Here is a 24,821-nt window from a genome sequence, read left to right on the forward strand (position 1 = left end):
CGCAATTCAAAACAGGTCGCTTGGGGCGCCTGGGTGGCTCCTGGGTGCCTTTGGCTCAGGGCGTGATCCTCAAGTCCTGGATCGAGTCCTGCATCGGGCTCCTTGTGGGGAACCTGCTTCTCCCTCGTGTTTCTGCTTCTCTCTGTGTCTCTCAAAAACAAATAAATAACATCTTAAAAAAACAAACAAACAGGTCACTTTTCTGTTCCGACTCTGCCTGAAGCGTTCTGCTCCCTGGAGCCGCGGGGACTGTGGGCTCACGGAGGCTGAGAGTCTTCCCTTGAAGGCCTCACAGCGAGGAGCCCAGAGCCCAGGAGTACGGGCTCCTCCAGCCCCTGCAGTGAGGGACCGCTGCCCGCCCACTCGGTGGCCGGCAAGAATTGTCCAGGCTTCGAATCCACTTCCACCTGAAGCATTTACGTCTCGCGTGCCGGGGCATCCTGGCATAGCCTCTCCCCTGTGCTAGAACGAAGGGGAAAGGAAGGGAGGAAGGGAGGCCTCCAATCTCCTAGCCAAATCGGTGGTGGTAGTGGCAGTGGGCACAGGGAACCGCAACCAGTGTAAGTGATGCTTAGGGTGGTCTTACCTGGCCCGGGTGACCAGGAAAGGCCCACTTGCAGGGGCAGAGGGTGGCAGGATGGTATAGCAGGTAAGACCACGGGCTCTGGAGGCCAGTGACGTGGGCTCAAATCTCAGATGTGCGACCTTCAGTAAGTTATTTGACCTCTCTGAGCCTTAGGAGCCCCAAGTGGGGAATGAAGACATTAAAAGTACCTGCCCCCCCACCAAAAAAAAATAAATAAAAGATAAAAGTACCTGCCCAAAGAGAATAAGAGGACCCGACTGCCCAGGGTCACAGAGTTATTAAATAGATTAAATAAGATAATGTGTGCTACGCACGTAATGGCATCAGACACGTTGTCAGCACTCAATATACTGGCAGTCCATATGGAATCACGCTTCTTCTAGGGGAAGCTGGAAGTTTCTCGAGAGCAGCCGACTTTGTCTCTGGAAGCAAGATGCTGGTCTGGTCCAGCAGTCCCGGCGTGAGTGGAGATGGGCAGAGGGGAGCTCTGAGGCAGCGCAGACGAATGTCCCCCTGGAAGGAGAGCAAGGGGGAGGGCGAGACGGTAGAGGCAAGAGATTGCCCCCCCCAACCCTCACCCTGGCTGAATCCTCTTTGCCCAGCAGAGAGGTGCCAGTCACTGACTGTGATCCCAAACCCAAGAGCCGGCTCTACCGTGAGCTTCACTTGTCCACGCCAATTTGAGATTCTCAATGACGGGACCAGGCAGGACTGGGCATTTGGAGCCGCGTCCGTGGCCTGTGACTCGGAGGTAGACAAAACCCTTTAGGACCCCCCTAAGCCCTGGCTCAGTGGAGCTCGGCCTGCGTGGGTCCAGGAGGCCCGCAGGTGCGCAGTGATTCGGAGGTGCACATTCTGAAAATGTCCATCCCCCTTCCTCCATGGCTTGGGTCTGTGGAGAAAGAAGCATTCTTGGTTCTTTTTCTCACTTGTGGTTTATTCTCTTGCACACTCCCCGCAGAAGCTATTTCAGGCCTGCTCCTCACCCTATGACCTCACTGCATCCTTCTAGAATGAAGTCCTTCAGCTGTATGAATAAAGGAGATAAAGCTGCAGTAAGTCTTCACTGCCCTGGAAGGGAAACAAATCTGGTCCAAGGAGGGGAGGGACACATCTCAGCCTGTGTTACCCTGTGATCGGGTCTGCCCAGAGGAAGTCCCGGTCCAGCGCTCCGAGGCCGTTGGCTTCTGTGAACGTTCTTGAAAGGAGCGTCTGAGGGAAGTTAGTTCTTAACGCTTAGATGTGTGGACGCCTGAGATCCAGGAAGCGCAGCCTCCTGACGCAGCTTAGCTTCCCGTCTTGCTTCTTGGTCATTCTCCACGTCTTCGGCCCTAGAACTTGATCCCCCCCCTTTTTTTTTTAAGATTTTATTTATTTACTCATGAGAGACACACAGAGAGAGGCGGAGACACAGGCAGAGGGAGAAGCAGGCCCCATGCAGGGGGCCCGACGCAGGACTCTGGGGTCTCCAGGATCACGCCCTGGGCCGGAGGCGGCGCTAACCGCTGAGCGCCCCAGGCTGCCCCGAGCTTGATCCCTTGATACAGCTTCGTTCTCGCCGCTTTGCCGGGCTACTCTGCCGGGGACCAGCTCCCCGCCCGGGGCAGCGCCTGTGCCTTCCTGCCCACACGCAGTTGCCGCCATCCCCTCTACTCTATTGCCTGACTCTCTCCACCGATCAAAATCTGAGCATTCCTCAGGCTGCGGCTCACATGCCAGCTTGTCACGCACATTTCGTGAGCGCACTCGGGCCCCAGGGCTCCCTCTCTCCTCCCAGTGCCTCTAGCGCTTACCGCGTTGTGTCACACATTTTGGCATTTTTATGATTTTGACCCAACTATTTCCCCAGAGTGCATTCTTTCTCTCCAAATACATATCGAGGACCCTGAGGGCAGCAAGCACGCCGATATTTTGTGTCCTCTCTCCACCCTAACCCTAAAGCTAAGGACAATCCTGAGCACAGAGTAAGGGTCTTAGAGTTCGCTTGGGTTAGACTCCCTCTGGTTTCTCTTGGTTCAGCATCACCCGCGCACCCTGGGTATCTATCAAACGGCCCCTCGCCAATCTTAGGCTTTATCAGTGCCCCCCCCCCCCAAGAACGGTCTGACCGTACAAGAGTGGAGGATGAATAAGAGCTGACTGTGGGGCATGACTAATTGTGGGGTAGAAAATGACTTCCGAGTGGGAAAGAAGGCACCAGTGCTCCTGCCACACTTGGCTACTTCATCCAGGCGGTTTCTTGGGGTGCGAGGGACCATCTCCCGTTCTTTGCCTTCTTCCTCACCTTGAGCTCACCTTCCTTTCCCCTTATAGGAAAATCTCACAGCAAAACTGGCCCGAGTCACAGTTTCTTTAGTTCTACATGGAGCTATTTTCCCCAAAGCAATACTCAGAGGACCCGGATCACAGGGGGTTCAGGCAACAGCCTCTAGTGGGGCCCAGAGAACTAACTTTCACCAACACACCCCGCTGTGTTGAGTCACTAGTTCAAACTCCCCTCACCTTTATTATGACTTTTCTCTCAAGGACCCTTTCTCCTTCCTCCCATCATTCCTTCATGTCTTTTTTTTTCCTTCCTTCATGTCTTTGACCTTCTCAAGGACCCCCCACTCCTTCCTCCCATCAGTCCTTCATGTCTTTGACCTTCTCTCAAGGACCCCCTACTCCTTCCTCCTGTCAGTCCTTCATGTCTTTTTTTTTTCCTTCCTTCATGTCTTTGACCTTCTCAAGGACCCCCCACTCCTTCCTCCCATCAGTCCTTCATGTCTTTGACCTTCTCAAGGACCCCCCACTCCTTCCTCCCGTCAGTCCTTCATGTCTTTTTTTTTCCTTCCTTCATGTCTTTGACCTTCTCAAGGACCCCCTACTCCTTCCTCCCGTCAGTCCTTCATGTCTTTTTTTTTTCCTTCCTTCATGTCTTTGACCTTCTCAAGGACCCCCTACTCCTTTCTCCCATCATTCCTTCATGTCTTTGACCATTCTTTCAGTGAGGGCCACGGCAGTTCCTTAGGCTTCTTCCAGACCCACTAGGAGGAGATTGGAGTATCTACTTCTTTTCTTCCAAAACGTTTATTCACTCAGATGGAAAGGGATATTTTTTAGGGAGGGTGACATCTTTCTTCTCTAGCCCACAAAGGCTAAGCCCAAGGCCTGGCCCAGCCAAAAAACATCCCATTACACATACCCTGTTAGCTGTTGCAGTTAAAGGAAAGCAAAGAGTGAGAAGTCTAAGGATACTTGCTGGCCATCTGAGCAGCGCCCCTCAGAACAGCGAGGGACCCCTCAAGGACCCTTTCTCCCATCATTCCTTCATGTCTTTGACCGTCTCTCAAGGATCCCTTGAGGAGTAGGGGCCCTTGAGAAAAGGTCAAGGACCCGAGACTCAGTCTCGCATAGGGACTGTTGGCATGAAGTGAGCTGGGTAACCACAGCCTACAGTCCGGCCCTCAGCTTTGCAAACTCACAACCTAAGTATTATCACCATCCCTGGTGATTGATTTGATTCAAAAGAACCCAGCTCACAGGAGGCAGATGCATAAACTAGTGTAACTACCACGTGCACAAGAATAGTTTTGAGCACAGGCCAGGAAATTCTCTCTTAAAGGAACATCTATCCAGAAACCAAGTAACAGTCAGAAGACTGCAGAACGAATATGGACGAATCGCAAAAGAGGTACCTAGAGCTAAGGAGTATTTCACTTGGGTCCTGGTGAGACCAGGAAAAAATATCTTTGCCCCATGAGAATGCCAATCTCGAGTTACTGAAATATTCATACCCAGTAGGCCTGGAGTGCTAACTATCAAATTCTTGCTCTCTGGCTCCTCTTGTTGCCCATCTCCCACATTCTCTCTTCAGCCTGTACAATTAATTAGATTTAAAGGTTTTTAATTACAGTCACATTCCAAAGAAAGACTTCTTGGACTTTACACATCCAAATCAGATGACTAGAGCGAACCGTTCTTTTCACATAAAGAAACATGTCACCGACGATCTTCAGTTCAGTGGAGGGTTCAGCGTTATCTGCTTATTTTTCAAGACCCTGTGGGTACCCCCCTGTTCACTGCAGTTCCCTATGGACTGCACTAACTTTTCCCATTAAATAAACAAATGTATATTTTATTTTATTTATTTTTTTATGGTAGTTGTATTTTTAATTTTTCAAGGAGCCTCCATACTGTTTTCCATACTGGCTGCACCAGTTTACGTTCCCACCAGTGACGCACCATGGTTCTCTTGTTGCCACGTACTTGTTATTTCTTGTCTATTTGGTAGTAGCCATTCTGACAAAAAGAAGGTGGTAGCTCAGGGCAGCCTGGGTGGCCCAGTGGTTTAGCACCACCTTCAGCCCAGGCCGTGATCCCGTAGTCCCGGGATCGAGTCCTGCACTGGGCTCCCTGCATGGAACCTGCTTATCCCTCTGCCTGTGTCTCTGCCTCTCTCTCTGTGTCTCTCATGAGTAAATAAATAGAATCTTAAAAAAAAAAAAAAAAAAAAGAAGGTGGTATCTGATTATTGATTTGCATTTTCCTAATGATGAGTGATGTTGAGCATCTTCAGTGTCGCCATCTGTATGTCTTTTTTGGAAAAATGTCTCTTCAGTCCCTCTGCCAATTTTTATTTATTTACTTTTGTATATATTTTTTTATTGGAGTTCGACAACATAGAGCATAACACCCAGTGCTCCTCCCGGCAAGTGCCCCCCCTTAAGTGCCTGTCACCCAGTCACCTTGTCCCCCTGCCCACCTCCCTTTCCACCACCCCTTGTTCCTTTCCCAGAGTCAGGAGTCTCTCATGTCCTGTCTCCCTTTCTGATATTTCCCACTCATTGTCTCTCCTTTCCCCTATGATCCCTTTTACTATTTTTTATATTCCCCAAATGAATGAGACCACATAATATTTGTCCTTCTCCAACGGATTGACTTCACTCAGCATAATACCCTCCAGTTCCATCCACGCCAAAGCAAACGGTGGGTATTCACCCCTCCTGATGGCTGAGGAATACTCCATTGCAAACATATATTTTAAAGTCAATCTCAAAAGTAAGGAACGGAGGAGAGTTCCTTCAGCGGACGTCCCGTGACCGAGGTTTTGTTGACTGTCAGCTAAAAGAGGTTGGTGGCTGCCATCCTTCTGGCCTCCTCTTTTCTGAGCCAAACGCCCACCCGGCACATCTTCTGGTGATGTCTTTTGGAGCGTGGCCTGGAGGAGGGTCTGTGGTCCTCGTCCCTTCGATGGAGGGCCCCAAACCGGTCACAGCACTCAAAGGTGGCCCAGGTAAGTCCAGTTGGAAACATTCATGGGGATCCCCGGGGGGCTCAGCGGGTGAGCATCTGCCTGCGGCCTAGGTCGTGACCCCGGGGTCACCCATCAGGTCCCACGCCGGGCTCTGTGCATGGAGCCTGCTTCTCCCTCGGCCTGGGTCTCGGCTTCTCTGTGGGTCTCATGAATAAATAATTAAAATCTTAAAAAAAAAAAAAAAAGGGGGATCCCTGGGTGGCTCAGCGGTTTGGCGCCTGCCTTTGGCCCAGGCAGTGACCCCTGGGTCCTGGAATCGAATCCCACGTCGGGCTCCCGGTGCATGGAGCCTGCTTCTCCCTCTGCCTGTGTCTCTGCCTCTCTCTCTCTCTCTCTATGTCTATAATAAATAAATAAATAAAATCTTTACAAAAAAATCTTAAAAAAAAAAAAAAAGCACTTATGGAAGGTCGGCGCTGTGACGAGGGCCTGACACCGGCTGCCCGGCTCCGGCTCTGCTCCGCCGAGCTGGTGACAGCTTCAGGAACCACAGCGAATTAGCGGAGATTAATGCCCAGGTAGCAGCCAAGGTGGTAAAAAAAAAAAAAAAAAAAAAAAAAAAAGAAAAGAAAAAAAATTAAAAGAAAAGCACTTAGGACGTCTGGTGAGCCCTAGCGGAATGCCGCGCGGCTCATCCCATCCCAGCCCGAGTCCGGGCCGCCCGGACCCCAGGCCACCGGGTCGCCCCCGGGTCGCGCGGCCCAAGCCCAGACCCGCAGCCTCCGCAGTGGGGGTGGGGGGGTGGGGACCTGGGCGGGGCCAGCTCTGCCGGCAGCGTCGCTGCCCCGCCCCCTCGCTGCTCCCATTGGTTGCAGGGAAAAACGTCAAGCCAATCCACATACACTGTAGCGCCCTCCTCTGAGGTCACTTCCGCCGCCGGGGTCAGGCTCCGCCCAGCTGGCCCGGCATCCCTCGCGCCGGCAGAGTCAAGATGGAGGAGTACGCGAGGGAGCCCTGGTGAGCCTGCCCCGCGCGCTTGCCTTGCGCCCGCCCTGTGGGCCGGTGGTGCCGGTGCCCCGCCGCCGGGGGCCGGGACGTGCCGGCTGAGCTCAGTCGCAGGCCTGCCGGCGCGGCGTGGGTGGCCGCCAACAGCCGGCGCGCTGGCGACCTTGCTTCGGGCGCGGGGCTCGCCGGGGCGCCCTGTGCCCGCCGCGGGGGAGGGGACCGTGGGCCTCGCAAGGCGGTGCTCGGGGCCGTGCTGGGGCCGAGCAGAGGCTCCCCGGCGGCGGAGCTTGGGGCCCTGCCTTGGGGGCTGCCTGCGGGGCAGAAGGCGCTGCGGGCGGGGGCGCTCGCCGAGGGCCGTGGGCGGGAATCCGCGCCCCGGGTCAGTGTCGGGCCAGGCCCCCTGCTCGCCGCTTTACAGGTTCCAGGCGTGGAAGCGTGATGGGCCCCCCCAGGGCGTGGCCCCGGGGTCCTGGGTTCGAGTCCTGCGTGGGCGCCTGCGTCCCGCTCTGCCCGTGTCGCTGCCCCTCCCCCCTCTCTGTGTCTCGCATGGAAAAATACATAAAATCTTTAAAAAAAAAAGATAATAATAGTTCCCGAAGCTCGCAGTTGCTGTCAGAAGTCTCAGGTTGTCCAAATTTAAGGTCTCGGGGGGGGGGGGGGGCGTAAGAGAGAAATCAAGTCTTGCTGTTTGGGTTAACCGCCTGGGTTACGGTGTTAGAGCGAAAGCCCAGATGCCCTCAACCTGTGGAAGTGCCTAGGACCCGACCATCGGCAGCCATGTTACCTGCCTTCTGCCCTTTTTTAAAGATTTTACTTATTCATGAGAGAGACAGAGAGAGAGAGAGAGAGAGGCAGAGACACAGCAGAGGGAGAAGCAGGAGCCCGACGCGGGATTTGATTCCAGGACCCCGGGGTCACGGCCTGGGCCAAAGGCAGGCGCTAAACCGCTGAGCCACCCAGGGATCCCCCCCCCCCCCTTTTTTTTTTAAAGATTTTATTTATTTATTCATGAGAGAGACACAGAGAGAGAGAGAGGCAGAGACACAGCAGAGGGAGAAGCAGGCTCCATGCAGGGAGCCCGACGTGGGACTCGATCCCAGGTCTCCAGGAACACGCCCTGGGCCCAAGGCAGGTGCCAAACCGCTGAGCCACCCAGGCTGTTCCCCGCCCCCCCTTTTTTTTTTAAATCCCTCAAACGGGCTACAGCACATGTTTCAGCACCTTCTGGCTCTTTAGAATCACCAAACGTAACATAACGATCTCTTCTCCCAAATCAGTGCTTACATATGCAGAATTCGGCACGCTGTAGACTTGTCATCAGCTGCTGTTGGATGTGACATAATGACACAGGCAGGCAGGAGGCTGAATCTTTTTTTTTATTCTGTGCAGAATTTACTCCCGGGGCCGTAAGTTTTTATTTCTTCAGTTTCTCCTGGGATATCTTTTTCTTCTGTGCAACCTCCTCTTCTGGTTTAGGAACAATCTGCTCTTTTTCAGTAAGAATCCTCTCGATGTGGCAGGGAGAGCTCATGTGTGGGTTAATCCGGCCGTGAGCCCTGCAGGTTCTACGTGGCATCTTGGGGGCTTTGTTCACCTGGATGTGCTCAATGACCAGAGAATCTACATCTAAACCCTTAAGTTAGTTCGGCATTACGCTCCGCATTTTTAAACATGTGCAGTAAAAATTCAGCACTCTTTTTGGGCCACCGACCCTGTGTCCAGCCCCACTGTTTGGCCTGTGCACACCTACCAACTCCACTGTTGTAGCGACGGAATGGCACACGCTGCTTCTGCAAAGTGACATCTTTCAGATGCTTGGTGGCTTTTCGAATATGCATACCCTTGATGGCCTGGGCAGTTTCACGTGTGTTCTTCTTAAAGTGAACACGAAGATTTGGACCTCTCAACTTGCATGATTTTGTAGGGTTTTTTGGGTCCAGCAAGTAGCGAACCATCTCCAGAGGTCACCTCAGGCCGCTCAGAGGAAGAGGAAGCGAGGCTGAATTTTTTTGACTTTGTTGAGTTAAAGATGTCATAAGAATAATGAGTTTTCATTCACTGATTAGGTGGTCCCTTTCTCTGAGTACATATGTCCTGAAGCAATACAGTCAATTGTCTGGTTGGTTTTGTAGTCAAAACTGCTTTAATCTTCTGCACTGCCCTGTTTGGTAAGAGCGTTTTCTCAAGTCCACCAGCCTCAAACTACAAGCATCTCTTTCCTCCCCGCACACCACCCCACCTCTAAACAGGTACACACCATATGTGTATTGTCACTATCTTACGTGACATCCTTAATGCCTTTTATAATAGCTTTCCAATTGCTCTCCTTTCCTCCAGCCCACTTTAATACATCATATGGACTTAATCTTTCTAAATACTTCCTTTTAGGGGTGTCTGGGTGGCTCAGTCAGGTCTGTCTTCGGCTCAGGTCATGATCCCAGGGTCCGGAACTGAGCCCCACGGTATCCCGGGGCTCCCTGCTAAGTGAGGAATCTGCTTCTCCCTCTCCCTCTCTGCCTCCCCGTTTGTGTGTGCTCTCTCAGATAAATGAAAAAATCTTTTAAAAAATAAATACTTCCTCTTACCATATGTTTCTTTTAAAAAACCCACAGTCTGTGTGACCTAATGGGAAGGATTTGGAACTTTGGAGTCCTAGATTTTGTATTTAAATTGTACTAATTACGGGCAGCCCCGGTGGCGCAGCGGTTTAGCGCCACCTGCAGCCCAGGGTGTAATCCTGGAGAGACCTGGGATCGAGTCCCACGTTGGGCTCCCTGCGTGGAGCCTGCTTCTCCCTCTGCCTTTGTCTCTGCCTCTCTCTCTCTGTGCCTCTCATGAATAAATAAATAAAATTAAAAAATAAAAAAAAATTGTGCTAATTACTACCTATATGATCTTGGGTGAATTAATCTGTCAGAGCCTCTACTCGTGTAAAATGGAGGAGACAGGAATACCCTTTTTTGCAAAGTTAAAAGCTTAGAGATTCTATCAGAGAATAACCTAACTTTCTTGAAAATCATAGGTCTTATTTGCATGAAGGCACCTAAAACATAGTTCATACCTAATAAATGATAACTTAATTGCATTGTTACTTGTTTTCTGTTACTTGTATTTGTCTAGTATTTCCATTCTTTTAGAGTCTAGCTTCAGCCTTTTGTGTAGCTCATTACTTCTCTGCAGGAACATTTTGATTTAGCCAGAGTTTGTGCAGAAACTATTTCCGTCTTGCCTTTACTTTGGACATCTCTCTTGGAATACTCTGGCTGTCTTCTGATCTGCATCCTGCTGTTCTTTACCGATTTTTTTTAATCCCGAACCAATAAGATCATGTGGACTAATCTTTTAGTTACTGGCCCACCACTCAGAGGGAGTCGCTAATTCATTTCCTTTGTGTTTTATATTTCCTATTAGTGTTTCTACCATTTTAAAGAAATTTTCCTAATCCTTTTTAGTCTCTAAGCTCTGCTGCTTAAACTGTTAAAGTGAAGTCAAGTCACCTTGAACTATATAGACTCTGATTCAGTAGGTTCTGGGTAAAGTCTTGAGAGTCTGCAGGTCGGTGAAACTGAGGTGTTTCTGATTCTGTTTTTAAGCTCATAAAGCAGGCCTTGCTGATAGCAAGGCCCCAAAGCATCCTGCTGACACTTGGAGTATGTGCATAAGATACTCCGTACAGTCATTCCTCATTTGTATTATACTTGAGTATGTTTTGACTGCAAGGTTTTGTATTCCTATCCACCAAAATCAGAAATTACTCATTCAAATTCTCCAGCAGCAATTACACTGAATTCACATGTTTACTTGAGTGAGTAGATTGCTCATAGGCTCATTATATAGTGTTTGGCCCTTGAGACTAGATCAAAGAAATAGCTTTTATTTGTAGTGGGTTTAAAATGAAATTAACCATTGACAAACTTTTTTTAAACCAGATTCCTAGAATAGTAGTTCTGTTATGGTCACATTATTCAGATTTCATTGTGTTGTACAGTTAGGTTGCTACATTTGCAAGCTGGGTTTACAATTATTGGAGAATAGAGTATTCCAGTGTGTTAAATGGACCTAATACAAACTAAAATGCTAAGTGCTAACTGGGACTTAGTAAACACGGGAAGAATTTCAGATTTCAAAAAATTATTAAATTTGTCTCCCCCTGTCCTTGTTGAATCTTCATTTTTGGGAGTCTCAACTTTAAATTTTGCTGTAGCTGGAGAGCTTACTTTGATCTTTGGAGATTGGATCAACATTGATTATAACATAATTTCTACATTTGTTTATTTGCTTTTGTGCAATGCCCAACTGTTAGTGAATGCACTGATTTTTAAATGAAAATTAAGTACTGTTAACAGTAGGGAGTTAAAGCCAGTTCCATTCCTTATGGCTTAGAGCTGAATAGATATGGATACATTCAGAATCCTTTTTCATTGTCTAAATGTTTATTTTATTGGTTGCAGTGGGCCCTGAATTGGAATCTGTTGCATTCCTTACTGTATTAGCAAAGAAAATTTTACGGTTTATGGATGAAAAATGCAGTCATCTCTTTCTCTCTCTTTCTTTTCCCCTGTTCTTAGCCCTTGGCGAATTGTGGATGATTGTGGTGGGGCCTTTACGATGGGTACCATAGGTGGTGGTATCTTTCAAGCAATCAAAGGTTTTCGCAATTCTCCAGTGGTAAGTAGGTGAATGGTCTTATTTTACCATCACTTGAAATCTGGATTTGGTAATATCACTGGTGACCATATCATTGGGCTGGAAATGTATTGTACTTCTACTATTTTTCGTTGCTTCTCTATAGGGAGTAAACCACAGACTACGAGGGAGTTTAACAGCTATTAAAACCAGGGCTCCACAGTTGGGAGGTAAGCAGAATTTTTCCATTTGTACTTCAGACTATCCTCTCTTATTTGTTTGAAGATGAAGCTCTGTTTTTTTTTTTTTTTCTTCTGTTTTAGTTTATACCAATTAGTGATTTTAGTTCAGTCTAACGGCTTATTAGAAATTACTGTCTGTAAGATCTTCTTGATTTATGGTTTATTCAGAAAGTTAATTGGAACTGCTACATCGATTCATTTGAAACTTTCATCTCTGTCCTCCCAACACTTGGTGGTATTTTTGTTTTGTTTTGTTTTGTTTTCTCCTCTTATCCAAAAAGAAGATAGTGTGTTTAAAGCTTAGGTTTGTGAGAGTCAGGAGTGATAGTTTCTGGGGTCATATAAAGCTGAAGAGAATGTGATCTGAAGGATTGGCATTTCATGAGAGAGAAACTGATGATGCTGCTCAGGCTTCTCTCCAAGTTTAGGTTTTATGTTGTGCAGAGGTCAATAAAAATTTGAAAAGAATTCATGACACTTTTTAAACTTGGTTACTTAGAAGTTGGGAGAAGAGAGATGATAAAAAGCTTGGAGGCTATGTTCATTTACAGAGATACAGTCAGATTGGAGACCATGTAGAACACATGAAAAAGACTAAGTACTTTTAGTCATCTCCTAGTAAATTTATGTCAGAAGAAATAGTCCTGTCTTTGTTTTTTTTTTTTTTTTTTTTAAATTTTTATTATTATTATTTATTTATGAGAGTCATACAGAGAGAGAGAGAGAGAGAGGCAGAGACACAGGCAGAGGGAGAAGCAGGCTCCATGCATCGGGAGCCTGACGTGGGATTCGATCCCGGGTCTCCAGGATCGCGCCCTGGGCCAAAGGCAGGCGCCAAACCGCTGCGCCACCCAGGGATCCCTGTTTTTTTTTTTTTTTTTTTTCCTGTCTTTGTTTTTAGCATATATTTCTTTGGAAGACTAGCTAAGGGTTGCCATTTATCGAATGCTTGCTATGTGCTAAGCACTCTCCTAAGTGTTTTACAGCTTTATTTTAATCCTTAGAATAACACAGGAGAGAAGTATTATTATCCCCATTTTCCAGATGAGGAAATTAAAGCTCTGAGAGCTGAAGTGATGGTATATCTTTTTCCTTTTCTTTCCTCTGTAATAATTATACCCCTTGGAAGGTAAACAGTGACTGATTTTCCTTTGCTTTAATGGTTACAATGTTGTTCAAGAATGATAAATAGTATTAAAGCACATGTCAGGGATCCCTGGGTGGCGCAGCGGTTTGGCGCCTGCCTTTGGCCCAGGGCGCGATCCTGGAGACCTGGGATCGAATCCCACGTCGGGCTCCCGGTGCATGGAGCCTGCTTCTCCCTCTGCCTGTGTCTCTGCCTCTCTCTCTCTCTGTGTGACTATCATTAAAAAAAAAAAAAAGCACATATCAAATCCTGAATGCCCAATAGAAGCAGAAGTCATTCAAATTTTTATATGTCTTTTAAGAGGCTGCTTCTATCATAATAGGATTTTTCAGTGGATTGAAAAACCAACCAGGTAATGTCACAGCTAAGAGGAGCTTAAGGAGACATGACCACTAAATGTAATTTGGTGTCCTGGAACAGAAAATGTCATAAAAACTAAAGAAATCTGAATTAAGTGTGGACTTCACTTAATACTGTATTGATTTTGTGTCATTAATTGTGCAAATGCACCATGGAAATGTAAGATGTTTAGAAATTGGTGAAACTGGATGTGGGATATATGGGAATTTTGTACTATCTTCACAGCTTTTCTGTAACTCTAAAACTATTCTAAAATAATCAGGGTGAAATAGAAGAAAAGTAAGTTGTGGTATGAGTGAATTGGGATCATTTATTTCAAATCCTTGGGATTGGCTTTTTTTAAGGAAACCATTGAGAAATCTTTATGGTGTCTTTTTAAAAAATACTGGGATATCTTTAAAAAGGTGTGTGTGTGGGGGCACCTGGGTGGCTTAGTTGGTTAGGCATCTGACTTTGGCTCAGATCATGATCTCACGGTTCTGGGATCCAACCCTACATTGGGATCCCTGCTTAGTGGGGAGTCTGCTTCTGCCTTTGCCCCTCCCCTCTTCTCCTGTTTTCTCTCAGCTTTCTCTTTCTCAAATAAAATCTTTAAAAATAAATGAACAAAAATAAAAATACTGGGACGACATTTTCAGTTTAATTCACTGAGCATTTATGAGCTTTTCCAGTAAAAATCCAGGGGACAGGCAGCATCGAAAAATCGTAGTTGTATCCTGAAGAGTCTTATATTTTCATAGGGGAAATTTCATGGGGGCTTTGGACACATACTCATTATTCTTCAAGCATCTTTTGCATTTTGGAACAAGATATTCCAGGCTCACCTGGTACTTTCCCTGCCCCAGCCACAGAGTCAGCTATTTCTCCAAAGAGCTGTGGTTCCTTTTAGTTGAGAATAGTATTTAGAAGCCAAAATCTGGGCACGAAGCGTATCATTGCTATTGGGGTGTTGATCCCAGACCTTTGTAATAGAGCTAACCACAACAAACATATATACCCACATTTATATCTGTATTTATACATACATGTTAAAAATCATGAGCTCACATCAAGACCTCAATTCCCAGTCTAGCCTCATAGGGTTTATTCTTACCTTCTCCCTTTTTATATGAATACCTCCATCCTTGTCCTGCTTGGGCTGTGGCACCCTACACCAGGCCGCCCCTTTCACATGGATGCATTCAACTCAGTGCCAGGCCGTCCTTCCTTGAGAACCCTTCTTACCCTGCTTGGACTCAAACTGATTCTCATCAGTAACCAGAGCTTACTCTGGCAGTTACTCTTGGAGGATGGGCAGGTTTCAGACTTGTGAGGGAGTGGGAGAGTCTTGTTAGAGGAATTTAGTGAGGTAATTCTAATATACCTGGGCATCAGATATCTCCCGGGGCATAGATTTACTGAGTTAGAGGAAAGAACTAGTTTATTTTTATGTAGTATGTGGTATCTAGTATTGGACCAGAAACGAGGGCTTGTGCTGTACTTTAATTGGTTATATCTACTAGATTTAATAGATATGTGAGAACTGGCAAAGAATTCTGGTGATGATCTGGTTTTGACATTTAGTGGAACCCAGTGTGCTGCCCTTACTAACATATCCCTACTATTTTGAGATTTCAGGGGGTAAAGAATAAAGTGACTAGGGCTCTTCTGGGCAATTTTTCTATAATCATAATAAATATAACAACTCTTTATACTGTGCAGGTTGTGTGCACTCATGATAGAGGGTTTGGATAATAAAGCAGGCGTGAATAAATGGAAGTGCTGTGTCATGTCACCCAGAGATGGTGACGATTAAAATCTTGAGGTTGTTTTCCTACATTTTGTGTGTACTTGTATAAGTGTATGTTTGGGTGTTTTTTATTTGACAAAATTGTTAATGTGTTTAGAGGAGTTTAAGTGCCAAATAATTTGATTTAGTGTTTAGTTTCATACTCGAGGAATAAAGGATAGAAATAAGAGAGGAAAGGTAATTTCTCTCCCCTTGATGTTCCATAATTCTATTTGTATCATCTGTTAGCCACTTTAGCACATATTGGCTTACACCTAAAATACATGCTAGGACAGCTGGATTTTTTTTGTATCCCTGTTGATTTTCAGAGTATATATAGCTTAGTGACACTTAATGGAAAAAAGAAGAATAGAGATAAGGTAGAGCTATAAAAGAAAAGGAGACAGAGGGAAGAAGTAGGGTGGCTTTGTTGTGTTTATTTCTTTTTAAACAGAGATACTTGGCTCTGAAAGGGAGATTTGTATTTAGCCTGACTCTTCTAGGCCTGGCTTATTTCTTTTAGGCTTTGGGCCATTGCTAATTTTCCAGCTGATATAATACAACCCATGCTTTATTGAGAAGATAAGTATCTTGACTTTTGTTCAGCGCTTATCCAATTTTGTGTTTGCATGTATTTGTTTGGAGTGTGGGAGTTTTAAAAACATAGAGTTGTTATTTAAATTTATTTTTTAGCTGTAATATTTTAAATATAAGATGAAAAAAAATGAAATTTCTTTTGTTTTTAAATAAAATAGGTAGCTTTGCAGTTTGGGGAGGTTTATTTTCCATGATTGACTGCAGTATGGTTCAAGTCAGAGGGAAAGAAGATCCCTGGAACTCCATCACAAGTGGTGCCTTAACAGGAGCCATACTGGCAGCAAGAAGTAAGCAATCATTACAAACTAGTAGAAGCAAGACTTTTTAAAAACCTTATCGGTCTTAACTTAGTGATATCTGTAATACATAAAACTGAGCACTGTTTAATTTAGTATAGCATGAATATATATGGTGATTTGGGGTAAAAATAAGAGTATCTATTCATTTGGAATGTTTGAGAATGAGAGAGCATGTGGTTCTGATCTATACAGTGGTTAAGAGCAGTTCAGGTTCAGGTTCTGCCATTTACTAGTGTGTGACTGGGCAGTTTGCCAAATTTCTTGTGTCATAGTTTCCTCATTGGTACTCTGGAGTTAATAATCCTACCTGCCATGTAGCATTGTTATGAGTAAAGAGCTTAGAACCACCTTCTGGATCTCTGGGACAGAAAGCAATCCAGAATTTTGGGGGAATTTAGTGGTTTAGGCCAAGGATCAGCAAACTTTTTCTGTAAAGGGCCAGATGGTAAGTATTTTAAGACTTTCTGGACTGTGAGGTCTTTGTCAAATACTCAGCTTTACAACTGTAACATGAAAGCAGCCATAGATTATATGTAGAAGAATGAGCATGACTGTGCTAATAAGACTTCACATAAACAGACAGTGGGCTGGATTTGACCTAAGGGCCTTAGTTTGTTGACACCTGGTTTTAGTCACTGAGAAAGGGGTTTGGGAATGTGGGTAGCATGTAGCCGTATGGACAGCTGTTTACTAAGTCTTTTATTAAACTAGTTTTCTACTAAAGTAATCTCTTTGTTATTAATGTATTCAGATGGACCAGTGGCTATGGTTGGGTCAGCTGCGATGGGTGGCATTCTCCTAGCTTTAATTGAAGGAGCTGGTATCTTGTTGACAAGATTTGCCTCTGCACAGTTTCCCAATGGTGAGTCTTCCTGTTTACTGCCATATCTCAAACACTGGAATGCCCTCTTGATGTTTAGAGAAAACCTAGCTTTCTGCTAAAACGTGGTGGTTTGTGATTTCTACATTTGCCGTGGTTTATGAGGGTTATGATAATAGGCCCTGATTCTATTTGAAAAGGTGGATGTGGATACAATTATTGTGTTTAACCACAGTAACCAAAATGCTTTGGTTAGATAGTTTGCTATTGATCTTTCTTACAGTTCTTAGGTTTTACCAGTGCTCATGTGCTTATTCTTAGAAATTACCAGTTATTTTAGAGGGGCTTGAAAAAGATCGATCCTTGCAGATGTGTAACAATAATGGTAGTTCGTCAGCAACCTCTTAATTATACATGTATGTGCCAGGCACTGGACAGGATGCTGGGATATAGTGGTAAATAAGGACTTTAATTCCTGTGGGAGAAGACCAACTGACATGTTAACAGATAAATGAGATTTCATTGTGTTGCTTGCTTTGGAGAGAATGAAATAGAGTGGAAGAAAGTGGCTATGTTTTGAGAAATCACTAGGGTTGGCAGGGAAATTTTTTTGAGAAGTTGGTAAAATAATTTGTTGCTAATTGTTCCTCTTAACCGATGTATAGAGAAAAGTTAAATTGTGGGCAAGGTGATCGTTACATGGTCATGAAATACCTGCTCAGCTGTTAAATTGTGCACCTTCTGGTAACTGCAGAAAACTTCTGTTGCCTGTAAAGAGCCAACATTCCCTTTGTCTATAGAGGGGCAATATTCCTTGATATTGGAAGGAAGCAGAAAGATAATCATGAAGATTTTAATAGGAAAAATTTGACCTGGCATTTGGGGAAGGAAATATGCAGAATAGCGACACACGTTGAAAATTATTTTTGGAGCTTGGAAAAGATTCAGCATAGAGTTAGGAATAGATCATAGCTCCTAGTTTGATATGATTTCCCTGAGGCACCTAGCAAGAGATTCAGTGTCTTTTTGGCACAGTTGTCAAACACTGCTCAGTAGATGCCAGGGATGATCTAGGGACCTCCTGGATCCTCTCAACTTCTGTTCTTATTTTTTGATCATTTAATAATCTTCTGAGTTAATAATCTTCTGATGTGCATTTTCTAATTTTGCTTTTTAATTTGTTTGTACCACTTTCCGGTAGAAGATTTCACATAAAACATCAGAAAAGTTTCATTTTTCCAGAAATTCAGAGACTGATATAACAAAAACACGAGTTACATTGCCTATTTAACTTTTTTTTTTTTTTTTTTTTTTTAATTTTATTTTATTTATGATAGTCATACAGAGAGAAAGAGAGAGAGGCAGAGACACAGGCAGAGGGAGAAGCAGGCTCCATGCACCGGGAGCCTGATGTGGGATTCGATCCCGGGTCTCCAGGATCGCGCCCTGGGCCAAAGGCAGGCGCCAAACCGCTGCGCCACCCAGGGATCCCTAACTTTTTTTTTTAAGTAGGTTCTTTGCCAAGCTTGGGGCTTGAACTCATGACCCCAAGGTCAATCATGTTCTACTGACTGAGCTAGCCAGGCACCCAGGTTACATTGTCTTGTAGAAATTAGTCTTGGTTATTTTGCTTTAGCATTTTTTCCTGGAGAAAAATCTTTAAAAGATAGTGCATTTTATTTGAGACAGGAGATGTGTTTCTGAAAAGCTGTTTTGGGGAGAAATCTTTGAAGAGTTCAACTATTTTTCTAGTTGACATGAAAAAGTTTTTAAAAATGAAAAAAATGAGGTAAAACTGTACCTAAGTAATAAAGGTTATCTTCAGTTTATCTGTTTCACCCAGTATTTTCTCTAGTTTTCTGAAAAGAACAGATAATGCTTTTGTAGTGAAAAAAAAAAAAAAATCATTGGATTGAAGCATTGGAAAGCTTCGGGGAATTTTACCACTGCCCTCTTTGTCTCTTTACAGTTGTTTTAGTCTGCTTTAGTTTCCTTGAGGAAAATAGTTGTGATCATTCCCATAAAAGTCTTTTTTTTTTTTTTTTTTTTTTTAGAACCACATTTTTTTTGGAGCGCGTGGGTGGCTTAGTTAAGCATCCAACTCTTGGTTTCAGCTCTGGTCTTGATCTCTGGGTTACGAGATTGAGCCCCATGTCCATCTCCTTGCCCAGCCCAGAGTCTGCTTAAGTCTCTCTCTCTCTCTCCCTCCCTCCACTCCCTGCCCCACTCACTCTCTCTTTCAAATAAATAAATCTTCTTAATAAAAAAACAACCATTTTTTTTATTAGTTTACAGGCCCTCTCATCCTTTGAAAACTAAAAATTACAAGACTTTGTTCTACAGCAAGCTAGGGGATGTCTTCCCTTTTCAGAATTCATTCTCTATTTAATTGGCTGTATAAACTGGATTACTGATTTCTCTTAAAACATGACTAAGGTACTTAAACTTTGTAAAAATAATTTTAAATAGCTACTGAAAAATATGTCAAGAGGTGTGAGATTCTTCTCATCTTCGTAGCAGCTTGTTACAGCAATTATTTTAAAAACTTGAATTCACTTCTTGCTATAATTAATCCATCTGACTTTCCTGGCATAACAGTGGAGAGCTGTTCATTCTGGAGCATAAGGGAAGCCAGGCTGTCATGTTCTACCAAATTTGGAGGCACTCTCATGAGAATTAGGCCGTAGAGATTTCAGAGGACAGCTCTAAGGTAGCAAGCATGTTATTTTTATTGAGTTGACTGATTTACTCTCTACAAAAACTTGTTCTTTTTAATTATAATATTCAGGTGGTTTTTAAGATGCTTTTCTTTCTTAATTGCAGGTCCTCAGTTTGCTGAAGACCCCTCTCAGTTGCCTTCAGCCCAGTTACCATCCTCACCTTTTGGAGACTATCGACAATACCAATAGGACTTCTTTCCCAGGATTTCTTTAACAGAATGAGCTGTAGTTCAAGAAGGAATTTCAGAAGATAAGTTACAGTCTGTTTTTAAAACCATAGGTGGGACAGCTATAGCCAAACAGGCTTTGAAGAGACATTTAGCTCTTTTTTTCTATTTAAAAGAACATTTGGGGGGGGATGTTAAAAGACAATACATTTATTTATTCACACGTGGATTGCATTTGTGATAAAAATAAATGTCTAATATCTGTAAAAGAAAATATAATAAATGCTTAGAAGATGAAGGACCAAAGGGCAAATCAAGAGTGACCATCATTTTCTTGGGGATTTCTCTGCCTGGTTTTGTGTGTCCTGTCAAACAATAAAAAACTAGAACTTGCTTTTTCTTTTAAGATAAGTTGTAGAGTTCTACTCTTCATTCTCAAATATTCAAATAATGCAAAGTTGAATGTTGAATATTGCATGTTTTATAGTTAGGCTCTCGTCTCACTTGAAGTAAAATATGTATGAGAAGAATTATGCAGAGTTAACATGGATCATTTCTCAGTAAATACTTTATGGATTGAGGGTTAAAATACCCTTTACTTTGAAAGTAAAATATGATATTTCTTGGTTTTGAAGATGTCAGATGTAAAACTTTCTTTACCTTTGAGGCTCCTGTGTCTTTTTTTTTTTTTTTTTAAGGATTTACTTATTTATTTAGAGAGCCAGGGTGTAGGGGCAGAAGGAGAGGGAGAGAGAATCCCAAGCAGACTCTGTGCTGAGCATGGAGCCCAACACGGGGCTCGATCCCACAACCCTGAGATCATGACCCAAGCTGAAATCAAGAGTCAGACGCTCAATCAACTGAGCCACCCAGGCACCCCTCCTGTGTCTTGGTTCTTGATCATCACCATCCTCACCAGAAACAACTTCTTGCAATTCTACCCAATTCTGTATGAGAAGAATTCATGGAGGGTATAGTAGCCCTGGAAAAGTTTGGTGTTTATTGTGTGCTTAAAAATAAAATGTATGCTGATTTTAGTATTCCAAGTCCCCAGAAGCTATTCTTCATAAAGGGTGTGATTTGGGGTCTGATTGGGCCTGGAAAATGGATTAGCATTTCAGAATAGGCCATTTTTCTGCTTGTATTGGAAATGACATGTGGCCTTACAGAAGGCAGGAGGCTATTACCCATTTGCCTACGTCTGTGTGAAATGGAGAACAAATCCATGTAGCTGTGGTGAACACACATTTATCTTTTGGCCCAATGCCATACACATGGTAAGCATGTAATTACTAATTGTGATCTGATCTTTTGTATCTGGTATAAAATACTATTTATGCTTTAACCATTTGTAAGTACAGAGTTCACTGACATTTAAATACAGTCCAATATTGTATAGTCATCACAATTATGTATATCCAAAACTTTTTCATTATCACCAACATAAATTCTGTACCCATTGAACAATAGCTTCTCATTCTCAAGCTTGCCAGGGGCCTGGCATCCACAGTCCTGCTTCCTGTCTCTGAATTTGCCTACTAGGTATCTCTTATAAGTGAAATCATACAGTGTTTGTCTTTTGTCTTATTTCACTTAGCATAGTGTTTAAAGGTCCATTTATGTTGTAACATATGCAAAAATTTCTTTTTTGGGGGTAGCTGATTATTCCATTGTATGTATATACCACGTTTTATTTACGCATCCATTGAGGGATGTTTGGGTTGCTTCCACCTTTTGACTGTATTGTGAATACTGCTGTGAACATGGGTTAGTCCCTGCTTACAGTTCTTTAGGATGTATGTATACCTAGGAGTGGATTGCTGGGGCACGTGGTAGTACTATGTTTAACTTTGTGAAGAACCACCGAACTTCTCCACAGCAGCTGCACCATTTTATGTTCCCACCAGCAATGCACAAGGGCTCTAGTTTCTCCACATCCTTGCCAACATTTATTTTCCTTTTAAAAAAATTATAGCCACCCTAGTATGTGTGAAGTGGTATCTCGGGCTGAATTTACAGTCTTCCTAATGACATGTGGTACTGTGCTTATTGGCCACTTGTGTATCAGCTTTGGAGATTTGTATTTAAGTCTATAGCTCTGACTTGCACGAGTACAAGGACATGTCTATCGAAAGAGCAATTCAAAGCTGAGGACGTGTTGAATTGCGTACAGTCCTCAAAGTCTCCTACATCCCTTCTCTTAAATGGTGTATCAGTTTGGAAAATAAGTTCCTTTCTTAGGAGTTCTGATTCTTTTAAGATTGTGTATATGTGATGCATGCTGATATGTTTTTGTCATTTTATGGGTTAACTCTGGAATCTTCAACTCAGCATATCTGAAGCAAGCCTTAGTTACAGGTGAATTTCTGGAATTAGTGAAGTAGAGAAAAAATTTGAAAAAGATGGAAAACCAGTTATTTTTAAAGAATTTTACTTTTTTTAATTATTTTTTTTAGAGGAGGGGCTACAGAAGGCGAAGGAGAGAGAATCTTAAGCAGAATCGACACCCAGCACAGAGCCCGACTTGAGGCTCAAATTCATGACCCTAAGATCATGACCTGAGCCTAAATCACGAGTCGGATATTTAACCAACTGAGTCACCCAGGTGCCCCAAAGAGAAGAATTTCAAATTTTATTCCACTGTCTGCAGGACACTAGATTGAATAAAACCTTGCCAGTATGTTCCCCAGGCTTCCTGCCTCTCTCCTCCTCAGTTGATATCCCCCTTACTCTTTACCTCTTGCTTAGGAGAGGCTTTGCTCTTGTGGAAAAGGCTTTCTACCTTTAATGCTAGAGCCTGGCTTGAGGGCAGTGGTTCAGACTTCTCTGGAGATGAGAGGTAGTGAAAGAAGGTGTAAAATGGGGAAAACAAACTTTATTCCTTTATTTTTCTGCTTGAAACCACACGGAGCATCTGTGGTGTTCCTGGCACAGGTGTTTTGTAACAACCCAAGAGCTTCTGTGCTGTTTCCTCAGCCTGCCCCCCCTCTTTGCTAGCTCATTCCCAGCTCGGGTGCCTTCTCTGCAGTCTAGCAGGAGTGCTCGGATTGAGCCCAGGTCTTTCCCTATGTGTTGTCACACTCAGCACAGTAGGAGGAGATTGCCAGGGGAGTTTTACAGGGAACACTCATGCCTGCCACCTAGTTTCTATTAATCTTTTTCAATTGTAGCAAACAATAGAAAACTAGGTTTAGATTTTATTCTATTTTTATTTTTAAAGATTTTTACTTATTTATTCATGAGAGACACAGAGAGAAAGAGAGGCAGAGACACGGGTAGAGAGGGAGCAGCAGGCTCCATGCAGGGAGCCCGACATGGGACGTGATCCCCGGTCTCCAGGATCAGGCCCTGGGCTGAAGGCGGTGCTAAACCGCTGAGCCACCAGGGCTGCCCTAGGTTTAGATTTTAATAAACGTCTTAAAACACCGACTTGAAGTTTGTAATAAATATTTTAAAACTAATTTTGGTATACTAAAGTAGAGCCCAGAATAAGAGCTAAAATAACCAAGTTGTTTTAATGATCACAGTAAATAATTGGAGAAAGAAGCAGACCGAGAGGGGGTTTCTCCCTAGGTCTTTCCTGGAATAATGGAGTGAGTTGCTCAGTTTCAAGGTTGAAATGCCCGTCTGAAAGATCCCATCTGCTCTGCCATTTTTGATGAGTCTCTGACAGTTGGTGTGAAATTGGCATGTGATCATTTCTGAGTCAGGGTTTGGAAGACGTGCGGGTACAGCTGCATCTACTACTGAAAGCGCGTCTGTTGTCATAGATGAAATGTCTGCAGTTCCGAAAGCGTGGTCATAGCTCCACCCTGTGGTGTGCTAGTCCCCGTTAAAGCTGTCTCCATTCTCTGATCTCCCCGTGGGTCAGCACGCTACACGCAGCCTGTGTTTGTAACTCGTCGGAACACGGCCGCGTCCTTCCACGTTTGTGCTGTGGCTGCGCTCTTGCTTCGACGGCAGAGTAGACTAACGGTAAGAAAGACGGGCCTGCAGCCAGCACGAGAGAGGCAGGATTGAGTCTCAGTAGCTGCTACAATTGAGCTTCTTGAGGACAGGAATGCATTTCATAATAGGTACTTGTTAAATATTGAGCGAATGAGCAAATTATAAGCAGATGTGTCTGTACCCAATTTAAAAGTCTGAAACGTTTCAAAGAAGTTCTTATGAGATATTTCAGGCACACAAATGTAATTTTAAACATACCCATGTACCATCCATGTTGCCCAAGAAAGAAAACCTGCATCAGGCAGTTGAAGCCTCTTGTGTGTGGCCCCCTGATTCCATTCACCCACCTCCCCACAGGAATCAGCTATTATCCTGAATTTGATTATTGGCATTGCCATGTATTTATTTTTAATTGATCACTTTAATCTGAGACAATTTTAGATTTACAGAGAAATCGCAGAAATAGAATTTCAGTATACTTTTTGTGCTGCTTTCCTTTATGTTTTTTTTCTTTTTTTTTTTTTTTCCTTTATGTTTTAACATCTGACATGACCGTAACACCACGACCAAAACTAAGACATTCACATTGGTCATATTAACTAAACTATAGACTTTCTTTGAATCTCATCAGCTTTTTTCTGTAATTTCCTTTTTCTGTTTCAGGATCTAGTACACAATGCCAAATTCTATTTGTCGTCCCGTCTCCTTAATCTCTTCCAACTTATGACAATTTCTCAGTCTTTCCTTGTTTGTGATGATATTTTTGTTTGTGAGGATACTGTTATTTTGAAGAAACCCTCAGTTTGCATTTGTCTAGTGTTTTCCCAAGGTTATGCATTATTAGAAAGGACAGCACACAGATCTGCCTTCTCAGTGCATCTTGTCAGGGGGCAGATGATGTCTGTATTTATTACTGGTGATGCTGACGTCGATCACTTGATTAAGGAGGTATCTGCTGGCTTTCTCCACTGTAAAATTACCACTTTCCCCTTGGTAATAAATATCTGGGTCGGGGTGGGGGCAGATACTTTGCAAATGTCATGTTTTTTTAAACATTTGCCCACTAACTGCCACGTGGCTGTGATTTTTCTGTTTTTCTCATACCTTCTGCATTAATTGGAATTCTGTAAGAGCTGCCTCTTTTCTCTCATTTGTTTATTCAGTTACTTATTTATGTTACTATAGATTCATGGGTCTTTATTTGGAGGCCATAACCCAGTACTAGTATTTATTTGCTCGGGTTGTTCTAACTTTGCCCATTGGGAACTCTTTCATGTCAGCTCTTAGTCTCTTTCAACAT

General features: G+C 43.9%; 2 protein-coding genes across 2 annotated transcripts in view; both read left to right on the plus strand.

Moving 5' to 3' along the window:
* Positions 1-24,821, plus strand: part of SHISA4 (shisa family member 4) — a 102,850-nt gene that overhangs the window by 45,320 nt on the left and 32,709 nt on the right. The window lies entirely within an intron of this gene.
* TIMM17A (translocase of inner mitochondrial membrane 17A) lies at positions 6,750-20,613 on the plus strand. The gene is made up of 6 exons (XM_026017992.2): positions 6,750-6,839; positions 11,396-11,495; positions 11,620-11,683; positions 15,726-15,854; positions 16,618-16,728; positions 19,510-20,613. Exons 1-6 carry the CDS (start codon positions 6,814-6,816, stop codon positions 19,593-19,595), a joined length of 516 nt encoding a protein of 171 aa, XP_025873777.1. The 5' UTR covers positions 6,750-6,813; the 3' UTR covers positions 19,596-20,613.

Source organism: Vulpes vulpes, chromosome 13, assembly GCF_048418805.1.
Source record: "Vulpes vulpes isolate BD-2025 chromosome 13, VulVul3, whole genome shotgun sequence".
Classification (NCBI taxonomy): Eukaryota; Metazoa; Chordata; class Mammalia; order Carnivora; family Canidae; genus Vulpes; species Vulpes vulpes.